The sequence below is a fragment of the Sitophilus oryzae genome, unplaced genomic scaffold, assembly GCF_002938485.1.
Source record: "Sitophilus oryzae breed Bouriz unplaced genomic scaffold, Soryzae_2.0 scaffold_810_pilon_pilon, whole genome shotgun sequence".
In the NCBI taxonomy this organism is placed as follows: Eukaryota; Metazoa; Arthropoda; class Insecta; order Coleoptera; family Curculionidae; genus Sitophilus; species Sitophilus oryzae.
The window spans coordinates 6,670,880-6,694,582 of NW_022147429.1; the positions used below are offsets into that span (position 1 = coordinate 6,670,880).

Genomic DNA, 23,703 nt, shown 5'->3' on the forward strand with positions numbered 1-23,703 from the left:
ATTTCCATTAAAATGGCAATAAATACAGGATGTCCCCAATATTCCGTGAACATAGAACTACTAGGTACTTTTGGAATCAAAATAAATTCGTTGGACACAAGATTAATTTAAGAACTGATATTCCGATTAGAATTAAATTTCGAGTGCCTGTATTTTATCAGAGTCAGCGCTTTAACACTCATAAAAAAGAACAAGAAAAAATACGGGAAGGATGAAAACTACTTCCAGCTCCCAGCCCTACATAAATTTTAGTAGGTATAACCACAGATTAGGTATCCTATAAGTATACAGATAAAAATCTTGTCCCTAATTCGTGGTACGAAAATTGTTTTTTATGACGATGTGCATACGAGTCAAATTTCCTGTGCGCAAAAATAAACTCGCGTAAAATAACAATAAACAGCGTAATAGGGAGATATCGCTAAACCGAATAGCGTGCATGGACATTAATAAGGCCAGGTGTTATTTCCTTTACGTGAGGTGGTATTAACTCTCTTCATTTATAGTTATCGGATCGGAAAGAATTCTGATCGCGTCGCGTCCTCTATTTAAACTTAACCTAACTTTAGTTTAAAACTTTGAAATTGTTTTGTTCACTAGGTATTTTAAAACTAAAGGGCTAAAGTGCTTATTTCCAGTGCTTTATTGTTCAACGTCTGCCAGTGGGTTTAGGGCAACACTAAGTCGTCATCTGCTGTAAACCTAAGAGTTTTTATATGTTCTTTAGTATTGGAAGAGGTGGAATCCATATTTTGGGCCATATGTATTTAATTAAAACTAATCCCAGCTACTTAAATATCAAATTACCTAATAAAACTAAAGCAATAATTCAAAACAATTCAAACATAACCTAAAATAAAAGATCTCGCCGGCCGGCTCCGGTTGTTAAATACCCGCACATGCCCATTTAAGCAATTTTTAAACGTTATCAGAGGTTATTTAGAAAGAGCGCTTGGTGTAATTGATCCGCAAATTACGTCAGGCGGTAACGTTATTAGCGGGTGTTCCGTTAAAAATTGACTCGCGCATGTCGTAACCATGATAAGGTACGCGTAAATACTGGATGACGCTATTCGGTTTTCCGATATCTCTCTAATAACTGTGCCGGTCAGGCGCTGTGCACAATTTTAGAGGCTATAAGGGGGCGTGCTACGTGCGCAAACTAGTCACCTAACTAGTGCCCGATTCCGAAAATTGGAACCAAGAAAAACAATAAAGAAAAAACAAAGATTATAATCTGTATAATCTGTGGTATAACCGAGAGTTTTTTTTTTCGTAAAATGGTCCTTTTTGTTTCTTGTATAAAAGGCCACATCGCAAGTAGAGATACAAAATATACAAAGAATTCCAATATTCCGTAGCCATAGAACAACTACGTATTTTTTTAATCAAAGGTCGCGTTCATCAGGACGTAGCGCTACTGCAGCGATCACTAATTTTCTGCTGAACGCGCCGATTAGTTGTGAGCGCTCTGGGATCAGTCGCCATTTTTTCCATCAGATTTAAAATACGCTACGCTACCGATGCATGATGGATTAAACGTCACATACGCCAAATATCACAAAATGATTTGGAAAACGAAAACAAACCATTTTGTTTATTGTTCTCGGTTGATTAATCTTCTCGATTTGTGCCAAAAATGGGTGAAAACAATTTAATATGCATTACTTATGATTTTGATCTAAAAAGCGCGTTCAGCAGGACAACCAATCGATGGCACATCGCTTACTGATCAACTTATCCTGATGAACGCGACCAAAGTTAATTTACACAATTTACCTCTATAAAAAAGTGCTTAGTGCTTCGTTTGTCCGATAGAGGGTTTCAATCAAAAATAATCACAAACGTTAATTAATTTAAAATTTGCGAGACCTATTGTCAAATTTCATTTGTTATACTACGACATAAAATTCCATATCTTTGCCGATCAGATTATACTTGATTTTATGCCTATGAACTTGATTTGATAATAAACAATCTTTGTAAGTCAGTTTTGGAAAAATATTTCCTCAAAAAGCATGCGCGGTAACGTTTTTGAAACAAAAAATGTAGTTTGGTTTGGTTTGGAAGGTTTGATTGGTACTAGAAGGACCATTTTACGAAAAAAAATCGGTCGTCAGTGGAGATGGAATATATAGGGTGAGTTTCCTACGATGTTCTCTATGGGTATCTCGGAAACTCCTGGAGATAGAGAGTCGGTTAAATGAGGAAAGAATTGCAGTTTCGTGGGGTCATAAATATGCGCCTTTCGGATTTTTGAAAAAGTTCATGGCTTACTAGATGTTTCGAAAAAAAAACAAATTTTGACAATTTTAAAACTTGTCCATTATAATCTATTTTAGACAAAAAGTTTTCAGATAAAAGTTGTAGATAATCAAATACCTAATGAGTTTGTGTTTTCTGATTTTTTCTAAAACCTCTCATTTTTGACATATGACACAAAAATATGTTTTTTTAATGGAAACCATAGTTGGCCATAACTTCATAAAAATCGAAATTTTTTAAGCTTTTCAGCGATATAAGGTATAATAGTTTATTTCGAAAAATTACTGAGTTATAGCAAATTCTTATCTTTCTTGACTAATTTCATTTATATAGTTGGTATGGTATTCTTATTCTGTTATGATTTATAACTTATAGAAAGACAGAATATATCATTAAACAGTTTTTTACAATTAACATTACGCAAATTAAAATCTAAGGAAATAATATCACTACCCCATACACTTTAATTTATTTTAGAATATGTTCTCGCGTGTCTCTTAATTCATCGAGGAGGCCCATGCAACTAGTCCACCTCTTCCGATCCCTGAGTTTGCGATAAATAATATGTAACATTTCTTTCATTATGGGAGAGGAGGTGTCATAATAAAAGTCATGTTGGAACCACTCTATTGATGCGCGGCTATCTAAATTTAACTTTTCATGTCTTGAAAACCGTTCTCTAAAAAACGTAAATAACGTTCACCGGTCAACGTATCCTCGAAAATGTATGGCCAAGAAAAGTTGAACCATTAGTCCTACACGCTTTTCTTTATTTAAAAAAATCATATTTACAATTTTTGTTTATTTTATGTTTGGATGTGACAGTTTTGAGTTTTGCATTTCTGAAGGCAACGACGATTGAACTTGTTTCCATGGCTACCTAAAAGATATTGTTTTAAAATGATGAGAGTTGGCTATAACTCAGTAATTTTTCGAAAAAAACATTATAGCTTATATCACTGAAAAGCTTAAAAAATGGCACTTTTTATGATGTCATGGCCAACTATGGTTTCCATTTAAAAAAAAACATATTTGTGTCATATGTCAAAAATGACAGGCTTTATAAAAAGCGGAGGACGCAATTTCATTAAGGATGTGATTATCTACAACTTTTGTCTGAAAACTTTTTGTCTAAAATAGATTATAATGGAATTGGGATAATTTGTACAGTACGTCTGTCCGTTCTGTAGCTACGGGGTATCCGTGAGAGGGGAAACGATATTCTCTCGATGTTTTTCGTAAAAAATTAGACGACGCGTCCCATCAATAAAAATTCGACAAATTTAGAAGTAGCCAATAAAGTGAGTGAGCGGAGCGATTTGCGGTGACGTACTCGTCAAGTCGACGTATAAAATATATTGCTGTTTATTTAAATGTTTTTTGTCCGCATTCCTTTCATAGACACAGATCCAGCAGACAGTACTGTAAAATAGCCAAATTTTGATTTTTTTCCGAAATATCTAGGGAGCTATGAAGTTTTTCAAAAATCTGAAAGGCGCATATTTATGACCTTACAAAACTTCAATTTTTTCCCATTTAACCGACTCCCTATCTCCAGTAGTTTCCGAGATACCCATAGAGAACATCATATAAAACTCACCCTGTATTCCTGTATTTCTACTAAAATTTATATAGGGGTCTAGGGATGGGAGTATCTTTTCTTGATTTTTGTAAAAGTTAAAAGTTAAAGTTCACTTAGCAAAACATAGGCACAAATATCATTCAAATCGGAATAACGGTTGTTAAAATATCTTAAAAAATAAGTTTAATCCTTTAAAGTTTGATGCCCTCTAACGGACAAACGAGGCACTTTTGTATAGAGGAAAATTGTGCCCAATAAACTTATTTTAATTCCAAAAATACGTAGTAGTTCTATGCCCAGGGAATATTGGGACACCCTGTATAAACGGTATCAAAATTTCTCTGATCTTTTGCCTACAAAGAAAGTTTTTTCATGTATCAGCCTGGTAAAATTTCTAGACGACTTCGGTTTTTAACATTCTATTGCATTTACAACGGTTATTAAAAGTTAGAGAAGAAAAGTTTATAAACCTTGGTTATAAAAAAGTTGGGGAGTTGAAATCTGTGGCGGATAGAGAGGGGGGGCCATGGGGCCAAGGCCCCCCCTAAGATCTCTAAATTCTGTTAAGTATTAGGCTTTTGGGTTAAAAATGGCGCTAAAAAAGCATATTCTACATTACTTTTTATTTGGGCCTCCCCTAAAATGAATTCCAGGCCCCCTTTAAATAAATTCCTATATCCGCCCCTGGTTGAAATGTAGATTTGATAATCAACAATGCATAGACTATATATAGTATACCGGTGCCTCTCAAAAGTGTGGCTCACCCCCTATAATTTTTTTATTTTTTCAGACAAAAAAAAACGACATTTGGTATGTTAGTATATGACATAAATTAGGATTGATTGACGTATTCAATTGTTTTCGGTCACTTCCTGTTTCACCGGAAATGACAACAACGTTTGATTTTTAAATGACACCGTCGGTATTTTTTCATTATGCGATGAAAAATGACACCCTGAATAGAATGACATATCATAAACTTTTGACATTTTTGCTGTGTTAATAACACTAATTTTTAATCAAGGAGCCTTGGAAAATAGATTTGATCGTCTATTGTTTTTAGCGTCCTGGCCGGTTTAAAAATGCCCCAAATCGTTTTTAATCATATCTCAATATTTTCAAATGGAACGAGGGTGGCTCATTAGCATATTTGAAAAAATAACACACACTCGGTATTTCGAGTCAAATTGTCGTTATGAACCGCATGTTGCAATAAATAGATAAATAAACCATATTCAAAAATGTCAAAAGTTGACATATGATATATTATTCTATTCAGAGTGTCATTTTCTACAGTGGCGTAGCTATCATAGAGCAGTTCGGTGCAAAGCACCGGGGCCCCACAGGAACGAGGCCCCGCAGAGCCCTTGAAATAAAATATTTAATAAAAAATATACATTATTTTGGTTTTGTTCTTTACTCATGGGCTCCCAAAAATATCTTGCACCGAGGCCCCCATTTATCAAGTTATGCCACTGATTTTCTATCGTATAAAGCAAGGGTATAAAGTAACAAAATTTCGAGGGTGCCATTTAAAAATCAAAAGTTGTAGTCATTTCCGGTGAAACTGGAAGTGACCGAAAACAAATGAATAACGTCAATCAATCTTAATTTATGTCTCATACTACCATACAAAATCACGATTTTTTATCTGAAAAAATAAAAACGTTATAGGAGTGAGCCATTTTTGCGACGCACCCGGTATTGTTCAATGGTAGAATTTTGACGATGACAGTTGTAACGTGTGATTTTGATTAAAAGGTAAATTGCTTTTTTTCAGTAATTGCTTTTTTTCATGTTATTTGTCGAAACTGTCTCGCTGAACAAACTTTCATTTCCAATAACTCTCGACCTATGAATTTGTGTCAATTTGTTCTTTTTGGCAGTAATATAGGCAGAGGGTTCAGAACGTTAGCAAAGCTCCCCTCCTGCGATATTTTTAAACGGTGACTATATCACTAATTTTTATCATTCCAATCCAAGAATTCAGAATTGAATACAAAATATACAGAAAAACACATCAACATTATACTTTATCTACAATGTGTATATTTTGATCATTTGCAAAACGATAGTAACCAAAGTTTATTTAGATTGTCTTTTCTGTTTTCCTGTGGTATTTCCTTTGCTTGAATCTTCAGTATCGCTCCGTGTAGGATCCTCAGTTTTGACAGTTTCCTCTTCGTCTGTACTATACCTCTTTGAGCCTCTAGGTCTAGCTTTGCTCTCTAGTTGCTCTTTAGTAATAATGTCTGGCGGTACGATTGTATCTGGATCTAAACTCGATCTCCTATCGTCTTCAGACTCCTAAAATGATCATAAGTTCGATTAGTTTTAAAAAACTTGTACAAAGCTAGGTTTGTTTAATAAGGGGTAGTATCTAATATAAGTAACTTAACTTATTAATCTAAGGGTAGTCAATGGTGTAACTACAGGGATGCCCTCCCAGGTACTGCTGGGCACCACCCAGAGAAATCTTGAATTATGACTCTTGGCTACGTATTAATTTGTATTTGCTTGTGATGTAGTAAAAATGACTTCTCTAGTTTTGTTTAGTTAATACTTTGTTGTGTTCAAAAAATGTGTTAATTTTTATTTTTTAGAAAATGTGTAGGTATTTAAGTAATCTACGGGAAAACAGTTTGAAATCTATGAAATTTATTGATAAAGAATTTATTGATAGAGAAATTCATGTTAACGTATTATTCAAAAAATGTGTTTTTTAAAATTAATCTTCATTTTTTAAAAAATAAAAGCCCTTGGCTCCCCTTGGGCTCAACCCCAGCCACTTCCCTCCTTCCCCAGAATGAATTGCTAGTTACGCTAATGAGGGTAGTGTAACAAATATAACAAGATGACTGCGACAAATAATTCAAATGTTTATTTTATTAAAAAAATACTGCATTATGGAAACAATATTTTTATAAAATTGTACGATACTAACTGTACTGCTTCTCCTCTCTTTGCTTGAGCCCGCCGCTTGGTCTTCTTCGTACGAGAACCAAGAATCGATTCTTATTCCGCTTATTCTGATTCTGCTCTTTAATGGTGACAGTATTTTGTTTATTAATGATTTACAATTAACAGAGACTTTCGGATCTTTCGGAAATACCACTTTACTAGATACTTGCTAAAATTGAGATTAATTTAGAATAAAGTCTGTCCAACGAGAGGATTCAAATCAATAATAGTTATTTTTGTCATTTTAATTCATAGGTAAATTGCATGTTCTGTCATTTTTTGGATGTCAACTGTCGTTAAATCTTCTCGGATGTGGGTCAGACCAAGGGTCAGACTAATGCTTTTCATGATATTAAATAGTGGCGGACACAGAGGGGAGACCTATAGGGCCCAAGCCCCCCAAGATCTATAAATTGATTTAAATATTAGGGCACAAACATAGTGAGGCATCTCGATGCGATGCTCGCCAAGATGCTGGCCGCGCTGCTCGCCAGGATGGTAGCCGCGATGCATCCCCACGCGCACTGTTTTAAAACGGCGAATAGGTGCGCGTAGGCATACTGAAACATTTACCATCGCCGTTTTATTAAGCACCAGTTTATGTAATAGTAGTTATTAATTAGTATAGGCTTGGTGCATTTTAGTTGATTTCAACAAATTCTTACCGCAGTGGCAAAAATCAGAAATTATCCCTATCTATTTCACGTCGCCGTCATGTTGATCGCATAGAATAATATTGAAATCGTGGTTTTGTTATAATATATAAGTATTTTAGTTTTTTGCTAGTGCAGTTATTGAGACAAAAAGAGATAAAACACTCAAGTACCAGGTTTGTGTGATGTAACGCTGTTTCGGGTAGTAAAAAATAAATGAAAAAGAATTCGAACTAGGCGTCGGCGTCGTGCTGTGTTGTGACAATGTCAAATGTTAATAAAATTGCCGAAAAAATGTTAACGCATAAAGGAGAGCGCAATTACGGCGTTGTTGGGTGCAATTACATTCAATAACTCAACTTTCCCGGATATTCAACTCTCCTGAAACAAAATTTTATAGCTTCATAGTTTCTCACACCGATTTGATCAAAAGCAAAAATGGTTTCAAGCAGTTTCACGAAACAAGTGAGTAAACAAAGTGCTTGTTACATAATCAAAAAATTAAAAAGATATATACTATGAGAGGATAAAATATAATTTGCAATATTAATGGTATATTTTTTTAATCAACTAGTGATTAAAGTACTTGCTATAAATAAATAAAGTCCATTAACTAATTTCGATTTTGAAAATAGCTACTGTCACTAGAAACTTGCCATGACGACATCAGCCCTCTTTGTTGCCATTTTATTGAAAAATTGCTCTTTATTCAAAATCTGAGCTAGATAGGTATAGGACACCCTAATATATGTAGTTTGAAAGAGCATTTGAATCTGTTTCGATTTATTTTAAAAAATAGGTTGTCGTATTTGAAATAACAAAGTTTTTATGTAAAATAAATATTTAAAATAAATCATCAATTTTTGGTACCCCTGTATAAATTTAAGGCAGCAATACAATTTTTCAGTAAAGTTTATTTCTCTATCTTTAAACTCAGCACAAGAATTAATTCTAAAAAGTAATGTACAGGGTGTTGATAATCTATTCCATTGTAGCATGCATATTTAAATATCTTTAAATATCTCAAAAACTAAAGCTTGTAAACATATTAATATATAATAACCCTTATAATGCATGCCTTATTTTGTGTCCAAGGATCCAAATAAGAAATAAAATATCGGGTGTTCCATAAGAAAAAATATAATTTTGGTGTAAATCTTAGTTCTGACATACCCTGTGCATTTCAAAATAATTTTAAATTATTCACATGGTCTTTCCACATATGCCCATAAAATATTTTGTTTCTACATATTTCCGTTTTCGTTTAATCAACCGACGCGAATTCCATTTAAAAAAATATTCGCGATCCACTCACACTTTTTTGAGCCACCCTTTAGAAGTTCAAATATTTCCTCAAATACATCCTAATACATACTTTATGTCTGGACTACAAAATTCATAACTTTTTTATTATTAGAACTACAGATGCCCGACGCACTTTTGCCGGACCCTGTAGAATCAAGGTTATTACAGTTATTACATTGTTGGTGATAAATTAAATATTAGTATTGTGAACATTTTATTCCACCCGACTCTAGTTCGACATATGCTCAACGAATTGTGACCCTAAAACGACCAATCAAATGTAAAGTTTCAGGCATCCGCGTCCGCTTCTCGCAAAAAACAAAAATTTTGTTTTTTAGGAAGCATCGCGCTGAACATCTAGATTGTGATCTAGGTGCGTGGCGAGATATGGTGGCGAGGTGCGAGGCTCCAGTATGTTTTGACCACAGATTATACAGATTATAAACTTATCGTCAAAAGCACGGGTCAAAAGCATTGTTTTTCGTGGTTCCAATTTTCGGAGTCGCGCACTAGTTAGGTTACTAGTTTGCGCACAAGCACGCCCACTTATGGCCTCTAAAATTGTGCACAGCGCGCCTGACCGGCCTTGCGACCGGCCCAGGTATTACGCTGTTCAAACGGGAGTTTATTTTTGCGCACAAGAAAATTTAATCGTTTGCTCAAACAATTTCCGTACCACAAATTAGGAACAAGATTTTTATCTGTATACTTATAGGATACCTAATCTGTGGTTTTGACGCATAAATTTGTACATATACGTCGTACAAAATAAAAACCGTTGCGGGTATGTTGCGGGCTATCGATTAGGCTAATAAATGTGTGCAGTGCTACCACTACACAAATATGGCCCTTATGGGACGTTTTCAATTAGTTTTAAATATCCCACTCGACATTGTGTTGGCAACGGCGAGAAAGCGGTTGCCGGTGCCACGTTTATTTGACATTTGCCAGAATTTTCTGAACGTTAGTTGAGAGTTGTATCTCGTGTGTATTGAATCTTTAAAACCTTTATCTATCGATCGAAAACTGTTGTTTTCAGAATATTTTGTGTAGTAGTTGTTAGCTTTTAGTATTGAAAATACTTCTGCCCGCGTTTATATGGGACCCATCTTTGAAAAAACGACATGCTAGAAGCAACATGGGTTCAATAACCTGCCTGTCAACACGTACTTAAGTCGATAGAGCCGGCATTGACGAGCGAACAGGGCAAGGCCGTTCAAATCTGGATCGGCGGATAAAGAAAGCGATATTATTTTAAATATTTATTAGGTACAGTTTGGCTATTTTAATCTAACAATTTCCGTAAGGGGCAAATTATACGAGAAAGAGCAGAATCACATAAATAATAAATTTAGACTAATTACCATATTTTTTTATATGATTATTATTTTTTTAATTAACAACTTAGGACATAGAAAAAGCTTGCATGGTTTCCACCGCCAACAGGCGTTAAAACAAATGAATCCAAGGCGTTGTCAAATATTTATTGGGATAAGTTGATAAGTTTTTACCGTTTGAATATTGTTGTAAATAATAATTATTATCATTTAATTAGTGCTAACTTATGAAAATTCACAACACGGCGAAATTTCAATAAAATCGGCCAACGGATCTTTGAGATATTATATAAAAAAATGTCTATTAGGAAACATCTTGACACCCTGTATCTTTAAAATTATGCATTTCCGGACACATGTTTAAATTAACTTTTTACCTTAAAAACACTCAAAGAATCACCTCCTGAAGTTGGCCAGATACTACTTAATTAACACCCTGTATTTAAAAATGGCTAGCTAGTGATTTTGTAAGTAAAGCTATGTTTATTTTAATAGAAAAAAATACATTTCATAAAAAATAAACAAACCCATAATTCAATTACTATACACTATTTAATTAACTTTAAATGTATCTAAATAGGCACTTTAATAATTGAAAAATGGACATGAGCACTTCATTCTTCTTCTTCTTACAGTGCCATACTCTATTTAGAGCGTCGGCTACCTCTCGCATGTACTTGCGATGTGTGTCATCAGTGTTTCAAAAGTACACGGGAGCTACAGTTTACTGCCGAATCCGAACGGCACAATTAATTTGAGATGCTGTACAAAGCAAATATAGTCAAGGTGTGTGGTGGCGGCTCGTTGGTCGCTCTATTTAGATAAATAAATATTTTTATTTAAATAAATAAAGCGACCGTACTGGCTGGGGATCGAACCCAGTACCTTCCGCTCCGCAGATCGACACACTAACGCTGGAGCTACGGTCGGCCACGAGCACTTCATAGAGTATACCAAATATGTAAAAAAAATTCCAATAAAAATCCACAAATGGCACATTAAAATCTGCATTATCTGAAATCAAATTATAGGTACCTAAACGGCCAATCAGCCAGACAACAGTGACAAGACGCCGATTAACTTTGCAAATACTTAAAGCATGCAATAATTTTAAAAAAATATTGACGTGAGATTACTTCATAATTCTTGAAAGTCTTGGATGATAAAGATTTTAATTATTATGGGTCTGTTTTGATTAAGAAGCTAATAAATAATTTCAAAAACTCAACTATCAAAATATAATGGTAGAAAATGTTTAAAAGCATGTATAGGTATAATATTCCATATTAATTGGACATACTGAATGTAAACTAGGTATACATAGTTGCTGCAATCGATAATATATTTTGCTGCTTATTTTCCTCATAACAAAAAACCGTCAATACCGCTACTCACATTATGGGCACCTTTTTATACTTAAATCTCATAATGATTTTTAAAAATACATATGTAGGTACATACTATAAGTAGTGGTTGTCACGGTTTTTTTATTAGGTATGATGAAAAGAAGCTGCAAACTAAATTATCGTTGGAGCCAACTATATTTTAATTTATTTTTATCTACAGTAACTATGCACGGTAAGGGTTCAAAATGTGCCTATACTGTGAGGCAACTCAATTCGAGTATAAATTAACACCTACATTCCAAGTATCTTCTTAGTCTACCGGCACCCCGTTCACCCTTATTCCATCATTTCTATAAAAAATAGTATGATTTATAACTTTTAATTTGTATTGAGAAAATTGGTGAAATTTTGTTGTAGGGCGAATTTAAATTTATGGGCCCTCCATAAATTTACACCGTAAGTTCGAATATTAGTTAAACCTAGGAATACCCAGGTAATAGCCGGAAATATGCAAAAGAAGGGGTGAGTTTAGGTTAGAGAAGAATTAGGTTTTAGTTGGTTTTGAATTAATAAAAATATAGACCTAATCTAAACTTAACCGAAACTAACCACTTTTTGGTATATTTCGGGCTCCTACGTGGGCAACTCTACGTTTAACCAATATTCGGGCTTTTACGGTAACATAATACTCATTCTGATTGGTTTAATCTGGCTCCATAACAAAACTGTGAGTTCGACGTGCTATTGCAAATTAATGCAATTAATTCTATGTAAACACTTTCATAAAAAGCCATCACGATAAAAATTAAATATCAAAATTATTTAACGTTGCGAACTTGTTCACTATACGTATCTGGAATATATTTGCGAATGGCGATCAGCGATACGATGGTGCGTCCAGACTTATGGAGACGAGCGCGAGACATTCCAAATTCGCTGTGTGGGCGAGTCTCGCGAAAGCCTCGCGAGTCAACCCACAGAGCCTCGTTGCTATCCGTCCCCTGTCGATTTTTCAACGGCCGATCAAATAAAGCTCGAAAGTCTGGACATGTTTTTAGTAGGCTCGCCCGACTGCGAGATATTAGGTCTGACTTATAAATTTCGACTATTTAAAATTAAGTAATCTCAAATTTTTAAATCGTACACTGTATCTATTATCATTTTTTCTGATAGAATTTACAAATTTTGCGTCACTGATAATTTTTACCCTACCGAAATCCAACATTTCTTTAAAAAAATAGAATTATTACAACATCTATTAATTTTAGATATATAATATCAAAAAAATGCAAGAAAAGTTACCGAATTGTATGTATGTATAACCCAATAATAAAATAAAATATAGGGTATTCCCATTATAAAATATGTTATATCCACAACACTTTTTTGAAGTATATTGTATACTGTATAGTAATGTTAAAGTGTGCTTCTTAACCTTACCAATAATTTTTCTATTTAACATTTTGTTCTAAAAACATTAAAAAACGTATTATGTAAAAAACGTCGTGTAAGGGATAAAGGGGAAAACAGCCAAAAGAGGGAAAACCGACGATGAATACCATGTTAAAGACCGAATACCATATTAAAGATACAAAAATTTATTACTGTATGCGTTATTATTTGGCCATCGTTTTTTATATTCAATTGCAATTTAATATGTGTTTGGCTTCCTTTCACTATGATCCCACTCGGCTTGTCTGGTGGCAGGTTTGCGTAAAAAATGGATAGAAAATGTCTCGCTCTCGTCTCGCTCTTGTCTCGCTCTTGTCTTGCTCTCGTCTCGCGCTCGGCTCGTCAGGTCTGGACGCACCATAGACTGCCGGAGTGCTGACGTCACGAATGTCAAATTGCTTTTCAAACAAGGTTTAGTTCTTTTATATTTCTATTGAGCTCTTGACGTCACAAATTAATATAATATGTAAAAATGCCTAAGCAGTTAAATAGTCGGTGCCAAGAATTAGTGTCATCTCTGATACAATATTTTGAGAAAGAAAGGGACAATAACGGCCCGTTATATTATAATAAAGTATTTTAAAGTAGACCAGTGAAGTGAGTTTTTTTTTATTTTGAGAAACAAAACCTACTGATCTTCTATGGAAAATACTTATTAATCCTTGGAATATTTAAAAAAAAGTTGCCTATATATTTTATATCATTTACCACTCTTTATAATAGATAGTATTTTGAATTGCCCGAAACCCAGACTGTTATTAATTAAACAAAATATTTAAAACAATGTTTTTAAGACACCATTACTTGTTTTAAATATTTGTTTAAAACAGAGTATTAAATAGGTTTGGTGTGTAGGTGTTTATTTCAATAAAAAATGTGAAACACTCTTTCAAAATAAAAAAACAACTATAATACAAAAGGAATAAAAAACAGAGTAATCAGCTCACTTAATATTGTCTAAATAATAAATAAACTATTAATTCTGTACTACTACTTGGAGGAGCACCATTAAGGTTTCTAAAATCGAATTAAGTTTTGTCCTTTGGCTTTATCATTACTCAACATGATATGGTTTAAAACAGAGTATAAAAGTGTTGTAAACATATTTTCGACTTTGTATTTACAATGTTCTTTAAAACCATAAAAATTTGTTTTAAACAATAAAAAAACATGTTTTGTTAAAAAATATTTTTTTCCAGCGCTGTTTGAAACTATTTAAAACTGTTAAAACTGTAAACAATTTAAAATTTATTTTAGAATTTTTAATAGACCTTAGGTATAGTAAATTTTTCAAAAATATTTCTCTTCCAATTACAATCTGGCAACAATGCTGTCTACAATCAACGCACGTGCTCGATGACATGCAACGGTTTTTATTTTGTACGACGTATATTTGATTCAGCATCGCCGGATGGCGAGGTGAATGGCGCGCATCGCATCGAGATGAAATGCCCCGCACTATGTTTGTACGATAGTCGCGATGCATCCTACGCGCACTTACGCGCCGTTTTAAAACAGTGCGCGTAGGATGCATCGCGGCTTGCATCCTGGCGAGCAGCGCGGCCAGCATCTTGGCGAGCATCGCATCGAGATGCCTCACTATGTTTGCGCCCTTAGGCTTTTGAGTTAAAAATGGCACCGTAAAAAGCATATTCTACATAAGTTGCTTACTTATTTGCCCCCCCCCCCTAAAATAAATGCCTGTATCCGCCTCTGATATTAAATATAGATTTTTGTGTCCACCGTTTGTTCTACGCCAAGATGCACTTAACGTCTTAATGTCGCAATAATGCAAAATAATATATATTAGTTTTTAAAAATTTAGTTACTTAAAAAATCGTCGTGAAACTCAGCAGTGTAAATTCATCGTTTTACTTCGTAAGTTTTAAGTTTTGAAAGTTATAAATGTATTGCGCCTAAGAACAAAAGTACGAAAATATATTATTCAAACGAGCGTAACCAAAGTTCCTCGATATACCGGGTGCGTCTCAAAAGTGTGCGTCTCAAAATCATCACCCGAGGAATCACCCCTATCACTTTTTTAATTTTTTCGGATAAAAAAAACGAAATTTGGTATGTTAGTATATGACATAAATTAGGAATAATAGACGCACTCAATTATTTTTGTTCGCTTTCTGTTTCGCCGGAAATGACTACAAATTTTGATTTTTAAATGGCACCCTCGGTATATATTTCTACTTTATTCGTTAGAAAATGATATAACAACAATTTGACTCGAAATACCAAGTTTGTGGTACTAATTTATTCGTAAAAGAATGCTTTTCCAAATATGCTAATGAGCCACCCTTGCTCCATTTGAAAAAAATGAGATATGATTAAAAATACGATTTGGGCATCTTTATCTTTTAACCGGCCAGGACAAGACACGAAAACAATAGACGATCAAAATTATTTAGTATAGTTTCCAAGGCTCCTTGATTAAAAATTAATGTTTTTAACACAGCCATGGCACACTAGATTGAAATTTAAAATACGATTTTTTTAAACGAAAAGGTCAAAAGTTGACATATTCAGAGTGTCATTTTCTATCGAATAAAGTAAAAAAATAGAGTGGGTGCCATTTAAAATCAAAAGTTGTAGTATTTACGGTGAAACAGGAAGTGACCAAAAACAATTTTCAATTTTTTTATTTATTTTTTTTCAGTTCGTCAATCAATCCTAATTTATGTCATATACTAACATACTAAATCTCGTTTTTTTTATCTGAAAAAATAAAAAAAATTATAGGGGTGAGCCACTTTTGAGTCGCACCCGGTATCATTACTTACAAGATATTACTTTTAAATACTTTTATATTATTTGGAACGTTTGGTTTGGTGCCGTCCAGGCGTGTGCATTTGTGTCTTCAACAGAATGGACCGCACTTTAAGCAGTTTTTGTAAATGTTTTGTATAAATAATGCAACTTGAAATTTACGTTTCACTCCAGCTCCTGCCAAAACGGCACATTTCGGGACATGGGTTCCTATACTCAAATGACTTGTTTTAATGCCCTCTACAACCCCTTTCAGTTTGTCGCACTAATTGTGGAACACCCTGTATATTAGTATAGATTACTGTAACATTACTAATATATGTGTACTAATATTTATTATAATTGATAATATATTCTGTAGTAGCACAGTTCACCGGCAGACTGTAACGAAATGCTATTTTGGTTATCAAAAATTGAATTAAAAAAAATACTCGGGATCACATAAAGGTAATGAAATAAAAGTGGCGTGAAAGTAATATGATCAATCAGAACGACTTGTGACGTGATGAACGACTGAACGACAAACAGTGTTCCTTCGCATATTGTTATAAACGCGCAAACCTGATAGAACCTCGATATATTTATCGGTTTAAAACGTTCTAAGTCTTCCGATGCCATCTCTTCGACAGACTTGCCTGTCTGTCTCTCCATCCACCATCTCCGAGAGCTCTTTCCCGCGTAAAAGTGTCCAATCCCTTCCTGCCAACTCCTTCTCGGTCCACCCGGTTTTATTCTTCCTGAAGGTTTCCAGTTTATTAATTGTCGAAGGTAATTAATGTCGAAGGTTTCCAGTTTTTGATTTATTTTGGGATTCTTATTTCTGCCATTCTTTGGACATGCCCATGCAGGATTTCCATAGAAGCTATGGGAAATTCCGGACAAGTGAACTCACAAATCCGGACAAAATCCGGACGTCGCAAAAAAGAAACTATATAAATTTATTTATGAACTTTTATAGGGCGCAAATAATAGCCTCAGAATCAACAAAATATAAACCAAAAAAACATTCACTTTCCAGTAGTGCACCAAAAGCGAAAAATTTGAGCGCCAAAATATATAAATGGGTACCTTCGAATATGGGTGGGTTAAGTAGAGCTGTAGTACCGTAGAAGTCGGCTAACCCAAATGAGAGCTAAAAAAAGGTCCATACCGTAATCCTGAACAGGATTACGGGACATCGTTGCAGCCACCCTTAAACAAACTATAGGACTAGTTCAAAAGACCTTTTTTAAAGCACCCTGTTAAGAGTAAAGTAAAGATTTCAGTTAACGTCTCCTTTTTGCTGCCAGGGCTAATCTGGACGGGGCCTACTTTATTTACGCGGAATCCGAACCGCGGTCCTCGGCCATATCATGGTCAATGGCCTACCGACTTGGCAAGTGTCTAAATCAACTCTTACTCACGATATATCCGATCCCATCCGGCCTCGAACCGGCGTGAATGAGCAGTATGTGTCAATAGATTTTACACTTTTGCCTTTATTGGACAACAGCACGATACAGAGTTTCGAACCGGTCACCCGTCCATCCACTAGTATCGCCTTACGTCGCTTAATTTCGGTGTTCTAATGGGAACCGGTGCGATGTTTCGATGTAGCTGGGCCGTCGCTCCCTGTTAAGATGTATTCATAAATATACGTAAAAATTTGGTTTTCATTAAATGACCGTAATAATCATGCAGCCGGATCTTAGACTATAATACATAAAGACAATTATTATTATTATTTCGACAGACAACATCTACAAAATGACAAAAAAATATGTCTGTGAATTATTAAAATGACAAACCACTGTCATGTATTCTCTCGTTGGAGATACTATTTAATATACAGTTTTTTTATTTAATAGCCGTATTTCACGATTCTTAAGGACTTCAGGCAATAAAGAAAGTGCTTACTTTTATCAGTTCTTTATAATCGCTATCGTCAAAAGGTAATCTACCGAATACCATAGCAAACAGTACCACTCCCATCGACCATATGTCAGCATGTTGAGGCTGGTAGGGGATTCCTCTCAAAATTTCTGGAGACGCATATGCATAACTTCCGCAGTAAGTCTCGCTGAGGATGGGATTACCATTTTTCGGTTTCATGTGGCCTCGGGCAAACCCAAAATCCGATAGTTTGACGTTCCAGCCTTCATCCATTAGTAAATTTTCGCATTTAACATCTCTAGAAAGTACGTTTATAATAAACATTATTAAATCTAGTAGATATCGGATGCTAAAGGAAACCAAATACAACATGAAAAGATAGGTCGTGAATTTATTACTAGATTACAAATTATTTTTTTAAGTTGAAAGAGTAAGGTCGTTAGGTCGTGTTTATGCTGGGGCTGTTGGAACATAAACTATAAAGGCAAAAATATTAGCGAAGCAACAAAATAAAATGTATTTTGTTTGTAAGTGTTTGTAAGTACATCGGCACTATTTTGTAGCTCATTGATAAGATCAGCAAAAGAGAGAGATTTCAATGGAAGAGGTTTCCAGAGCCCCAGGTTTTTTCAATTCTTCCAGATATTTTCTATAACATGGACTTAAAAGTTTCCGGGTTCATACACCCGTAGGACTCTTAAATGAAAATTATTTAAATTATAAAATTCTTCAAATTTACTCCGAAATGTGTTGATAAGATATGCACAGTATACAGGGTGTCCCAGGCAGAACGTGCATCAGAAGTTTCTAGATAACTACAATATCCAGATCGGAGATTTTTTGCACATCATTGTTTCACAACGGGATCTGCAAAAAATAGTTAACAGAAGTTCCACAATATATGACGTCACGTTGAACGATGGCTAAACATTCTATACCTCAGTTCTATACATACATACATACATATTTCAATCATTTTGAAGCTCTTTGTACAAGATATCTGGATCAACAAAAAAATCTTGAAACTCATGTAAAACAAAAGCTGATTTGTTCAAGTAGCAAAAATTTTAAAACCGAAATTTTTTCAAGAAATTTTAAATTGAAGTTACTGTTTTTTTATAAAGTAACTGGATTTTGGTACTAGAGGGTACTAGCACAGAATATCTAGCTACGCAACAGAAAAATATTCGAAATCAGGGCCATGTAAGTGAAATATTAAAAATGGTTCCAGCAAAAGTTTCCCAATTATGACGGATGATGGCGCTGATCGTCAAATTTTTGGACAGGGATTTTGCTTACCGACAATACGACGTGAGCTACGACCGGACCAGGACCAATCAGAATGATCAGTCTTTCTTGGACATTTGCCGCGGAAGTGTGTGTTAATTTCTGTTGTGATAAGTGTGGTTGTGTTTGCAGTTTGATTTTTCGGTTTTGATATTATGTTAAAATTAATTTTGAAGTATTGTATCACCTGTTTTTATGTAATAGTACTTTTTTTAGTTCTATGATTGTTTCTATGTTATGATTTGTTAATGTTTGTTTAACAGTGTTATACCAAAGAGGTTATACTTAATATACAATTTTGCAATTGGCAATTTGCATAGCCAATATACAATTGGCAATTTGCATAGCCTAACTTTTTTATCAATAAACTTTGTAGATTTTCAGATTATTTAATTCCTTTTGTTTCCGTTTGTAATTTTATTTTTAAGACATATTATGTGATTGTTTCACATAATGTGTTTTAAAAATAAAATTGCAAATAGCGAATAAAAATAATTAAAATAAAAAAGTGTATTTTACAATTCCCCCCGGCCCCGCACCCCTTTGGCTAACCTATAATGTCAGCTATGTCGAGAGATGGCGTTACGAAAATGGAACCGATTTATTACAAGGAACTTGGGCTTCTTTTTCGTTAGTATATTCTGTGCTCGAAATGAAAGAGCTAAAATTGCACAAATAAAATACTAGATGGCGCGACAATATCATAATCAGAATATAATTGGAAATTTTCAACTTTCGGTTTTGGATCGATGTAGATCGACGGCACGTCGACGGCTTTGAAGCTCGGCTAAAAATGCACAGTTGCCAGATTCAAACAGACTTTAACTGGCATCCCATTCTTTTTCTGGTGTATAATAATTCCTTTCTATTCTTCGTTTCTTGTCAGATACACTTATATTAATTATTCGTTTGGCTTTTAAAATAGTTTTAATTTTAAGTATATTATTAGAAAACATATGCTCTCAAAATACATTTTTAATATATCTACACTACTTTATTATGTTAACTAAGAAAATAACTTTAACTACCTTTAAAATTAATAATATACAGGGCGATTGATAGTGATATTTATTAATGCTGAAACGTTAGTAATGAAATATACGTTTAATAATAATGGAAACGATTTATTAAAATGCAGTACAAAAAATGTTAATTGACTAAAAAATACTATAATAACAATTTTTTTCTGTTTGCCACGTTATTTATATAGACCTAGGTAGATTTTAAAAAGTGACACAGGTACAATTAATAATATATTACTTAAGCATAAAAGTTGCTGTCACCGACATCGTACAATAAATTAAAATTCATAAAATAAATTAAAATTATTAATTAAACAAATCTTTATAAAGAAACGCAAGTATATCAAATTTGGGCCCAATCGAACGCCAGGAAATGGTATCGTAATATGGTACTACATTATGGTACCCCTTGATATGCTTCATGCTTCCATAATATTGCAATGTCATCAAAAATACGCAAGTATAATCAAATATAAGCCCAATCGAACGTCAGGAAGTGGTCGTAATATGGTACTATATTAAGGTACCACTTTATATATGCATCATAGTAGATGCATTATAGTACCATCATATTACAATGTCACCGAAGATACTTACTATACCAAGTTAAGCCCAATCGAACGCCAGAAAATGGTATCGTATATGGTACTATTATGGTACCTCTTGATAAGCTTCATGGTACCATAATATTGCAATGTCATCAAAAATATGCAAGTATATATCAAATATGAGCCCAAATGAACGTCAGAAAGTGGTATCATAATATGGTACTATAGCAGGTACCAATTTATTTGCTCCATGGTGCCATCATATTACGATGTTACCGAAATTACGTAGTATACAAAGTTTAAGCTCAATCAAACGCCAGGAAATGGTATCGTAATATGGTACTACATTATGGTACCCCTTGATATGCTTCATGGTACCATAATATTGTAATGTCATCAAAAATACGCAAGTATAATCAAATATGAGCCCAATCGAACGTCAGGGAGTGGTATCGTAATATGGTACTATATTAAGGTACCACTTTATATGCATCATAGTACCATCATATTACAATGTCATCGAAGATACTTACTATACCAAGTATAAGTCCAATCGCACGCCAGGAAATGGTATCGTATATGGTACCTCTATCGTATATGGTACCTCTATGTACTATTATGGTACCTCTTGATACGCTTCATGGTACCATAATATTACAATATCTCTGAAGATACGTAATATACCAAGTTTAAGCCCAATCGAACGCCATGTATCGTAATAAGGTACAATATTACGGTATCACTTGATATGCTTCATGGTACCATAATATTGCAATGTCATGAAAAAATATGCAAGTATGTATCAAATACCGTATGATACCGAAAAAAACGGCGTCCAAAAGCTGGGAAAAGACGAATTTTGACAGCGATTTTCATTTCACAGCCATCGCTAACGCCGTTTTTTCCCGATCATACGGTATGAACACAATCGAACGTCAGGAAGTGGTGTCATAATAGTAGGACAATAATTATTATATTGTCGCCGAATTACAATCAAAATTCAGGATTGAGTTAGAATCAAACGTCAGGAAGTGATTTTAAATGAGCTCGTAAGATTTAACTCCAACTAACATGGCGAGTAAAAATACTTAAACGTTTGAAAAAAGAGCTCTAATCTATTTTAATATGTTTAAATGATGTAGCAAATTTGAAACTAGGCTTTATCAGGAAATATTACAATATAAATTACACAATGGCAATACTGCATAAAATTCTTTTAAATTTCGTTTGTAGAAAACTGTTTTCTTTTAAATTTATCGCCCTCTGTTATGTAGTAGTAGAACTACCGCATCAAAATATCTGATTTGGAGACAGGCTTTTAAACACAAAATAGAAATCAACCAAAGAATTGATTTCTATTTTGTGCTTTTAAAGCCTGTCTCCTTTTGAGACCTACGATTTTATACATGTAACGAGGCTTCTGTTGCGTAGCTAGATATTCTGTGGTACTAGTAAGCAGAAGTAAGTAAAGAAAGATTTTGGTACTGACTTATACCCCAACCCTAAGTCAAAACCTAGCTAAGCCCATGGTAGCTGAGATGCAAGAAGTGCGCAGCAATAAATTATTTGCAATTAAATATTTGATATATCTACCTGTGAACTACTCCACGATCATGGCAATAATCGATAGCGTAGACTAGCTGCTTAAACCATTTTCTGGCTCGAGTTTCATCAATTAATTGATCTTTTCTGATGATATCCAGAAGACTGCCATTGTCTGCATATTCCATAATTATATAAACTCTTAAAGGTGTTTAAATAAAATAAATTACATAATTTAAATATTTGAACATTTCAAGCTTGATTTCTTCGGTTATTACAACGAATATCTATTTATACTTAATAGATTAGTTACCCAATTATATAATACTGTACGATCGAAAAAAAACGGCGTCAAAGACGGCTGAAAATGACAATCAATGATAATTTTGGCGAGGTCATCAATATCTAGACGTCATTTGCTATAAATTGACAAAACTCCTCAAGAATTGACGCTAATGATAGAAAAATTAAAAAAGAATATCGTCATCCAGACACACAAATTTATTTCCAAATAAATATAGTTTTTCTCGTATTTTAAACTACACTTTTTAAAAATAATTTTTACTCGATATTAAAATAAACTACAATTATCTTAAGGTCGACTGGCGCTAAACGCCATTAAAAAATAAAGAGTACAGGCTAAATAAATGACGTCTAGGGCTTGACCTCGCCAAAATTATCATCGATTATCATTCCCCAGTCGTCTTTGATGAAGTTTTTTTTATCGTATTGTACCTTTTGCGTGTCTAATAAAAATATTTTTTAAAATAATGTAATGTGTCTGTATAATTTATTTTCTTAGCTATATATGTCTTACCTGTGTGTAGTTTCTATAGCTTGTAGAAACCTAATGAGATTAGGGTGTCTAAGGCCTTTTACTACTTCAATCTCTCTAGGTAGAAACTTCTTTAAATAATCGGCTGGTGCAGAAAATTTACTTACAATCTTTATTGCTACGTTTCCCTCATGGCGTTCACTTTGGGCCATCTATGAATAAATAAAATTATGCTTTAGACTACGTTCCTCTGAAAATTTTAAGAAATTGTTTACAAATTCTTATTCTTACTACTGAATTTTTATCATCTGCGTATGGCTTATGATTAAACAAATTTGACTAACGGAACATATACTTCCAGTGGTTAAAATATAGTGATTTTGTCTGCTGTAAATTATCTGCTAGATAATATCTATAATTTTCCAAAAAAAAATAAAAATTAATTTGTTAAATTAATTTAGTTAATTTTAATAAAGTTTCTTATAAACCTCGTTTGTAATTAATATAAATAAAACACTAAAAATTATGCTGGTGCCTAATAAATGTGAAATTATATATGTAAAGTTGTAAATCTACTTAAGAGGCGAGTTATGAAGTTATATATATCTATGAATATTAGTTCAAAAAAGATTGACGATAAATTTAACATACACGAACGGTAGCATAGGACCCATTTCCAATGGTTTTTCCTAAAGTATATCCGTGAGACTCTAAAACAGTTGGTTTTTTTTCTTTGCTAGCATCAACGGGGTCCACTGGAGAGGCATTAGTAACATCAGCAACTGGCGGTTGATGTAGACTACTAACAGGGGAAGGCATACTTTTAAATAACTAAACATTTTACAGAAAATTTAACTGAAACATAATGAGGTATGACTAATAATTTAAATGTGACAAGCGAACTTTGTTTTGAAAAATGTGTGACAATGTCAACGTCTGTAATTTTGAGGTATATACCGTATGATCGAAAAAAAAAACGGC

The 23,703-nt window shown here is 33.8% G+C and overlaps 1 protein-coding gene across 1 annotated transcript; it reads right to left on the reverse strand.

The window, feature by feature from the left end:
• Window positions 1–5,885: 5,885 nt before the first annotated feature.
• LOC115889027 (testis-specific serine/threonine-protein kinase 3-like) lies at window positions 5,886–23,661 on the reverse strand. The gene is made up of 6 exons (XM_030908934.1): window positions 23,374–23,661; window positions 22,765–22,934; window positions 21,999–22,148; window positions 17,573–17,846; window positions 6,792–6,977; window positions 5,886–6,154 (listed from the first exon to the last, which is right to left on the reverse strand). The coding sequence occupies exons 1-6, from the start codon at window positions 23,539–23,541 to the stop codon at window positions 5,933–5,935; spliced, it is 1,170 nt and encodes a 389-aa protein (XP_030764794.1). The 5' UTR covers window positions 23,542–23,661; the 3' UTR covers window positions 5,886–5,932.
• Between the last annotated feature and the right edge of the window lie 42 nt (window positions 23,662–23,703).

Coding starts and splice junctions, on each gene's coding strand:
- LOC115889027 (XM_030908934.1), bottom strand. CDS start 23,541: ATGCCTTCCCCTGTTAGTAGTCTACATCAACCGCCAGTTGCTGATGTT. Junction 22,935..23,373: donor GGTCCTATGCTACCGTTCGT/GTATGTTAAATT, acceptor ATTTATTCATAG/ATGGCCCAAAGTGAACGCCA. Junction 17,847..21,998: donor GATCGTGGAGTAGTTCACAG/GTAGATATATCA, acceptor CGTACTTTCTAG/AGATGTTAAATGCGAAAATT.